Source organism: Eimeria mitis, genomic scaffold (assembly GCF_000499745.2).
Source record: "Eimeria mitis Houghton genomic scaffold, Emh_scaff1618, whole genome shotgun sequence".
NCBI classification, from domain to species: domain Eukaryota; phylum Apicomplexa; class Conoidasida; order Eucoccidiorida; family Eimeriidae; genus Eimeria; species Eimeria mitis.
The window spans coordinates 10,368-10,923 of record NW_013569932.1 but is presented as its reverse complement, the minus strand read 5'-3'; the positions used below and the strand labels follow the sequence as shown (position 1 = coordinate 10,923).

The 556-nt window shown below is 49.1% G+C and overlaps 1 protein-coding gene across 1 annotated transcript in view; it reads right to left on the bottom strand.

The window, feature by feature from the left end:
• Nucleotides 1-246: 246 nt before the first annotated feature.
• EMH_0040610 (uncharacterized protein) overlaps nucleotides 247-556 on the bottom strand; it is a gene marked incomplete at both ends in the record, with an annotated part of 8,532 nt that continues 8,222 nt past the window's right edge. Inside the window, 1 exon segment of the mRNA XM_013495522.1 lies at nucleotides 247-556. Coding sequence (XP_013350976.1) covers nucleotides 247-556 — 310 coding nt within the window.

Genomic DNA, 556 nt, shown 5'->3' with positions numbered 1-556 from the left:
GCTCGCTCATGTTCTCTTGCGAGTGCAACAGAACTCTGTGTGGGGGCCTATAGTGAAAGCTCTGAAGGCATCTGTAACTTAGTGTGAAGTAACGTATGCTGCGAAGCCTATATACATCGTCATCGATGTGGCTTTTCCTACAAGGCCGCACCGCTTCGTACTCTTCCATCTCTGCTCTGTATTTCTCGAGAGCCTCTGCTCTCTGCATATTTTCTTCTATTCCAAGAGCTTGGGTAATCAGCCGGATTACAGTCTCATTGCCTGCCAGTTCAGCACGAAGAGAAAGCCCCTGAAAATAGTTTTCTTGCGCATGCATCGAAGGAAGCCCACAACTTGCTGCTGCTTCGTTGTACAATTAGAATACACGTATGATTGTTTACCGAGGGCTTGGCCGTCGTTCAGCATCTTCTCCTCTGCATCCGTGGTCATAAACAAGTCCTCTTCAGTTTCATCTGCAGGGTCTTTATCTGTCTCTTCCTTCTGTTCCGTTGCATTTGTGGTGTTGTGTCTATCCGCGCTTGATCCTCCGCCCCCCGCAGAGGGAGAGGTCTGGTGT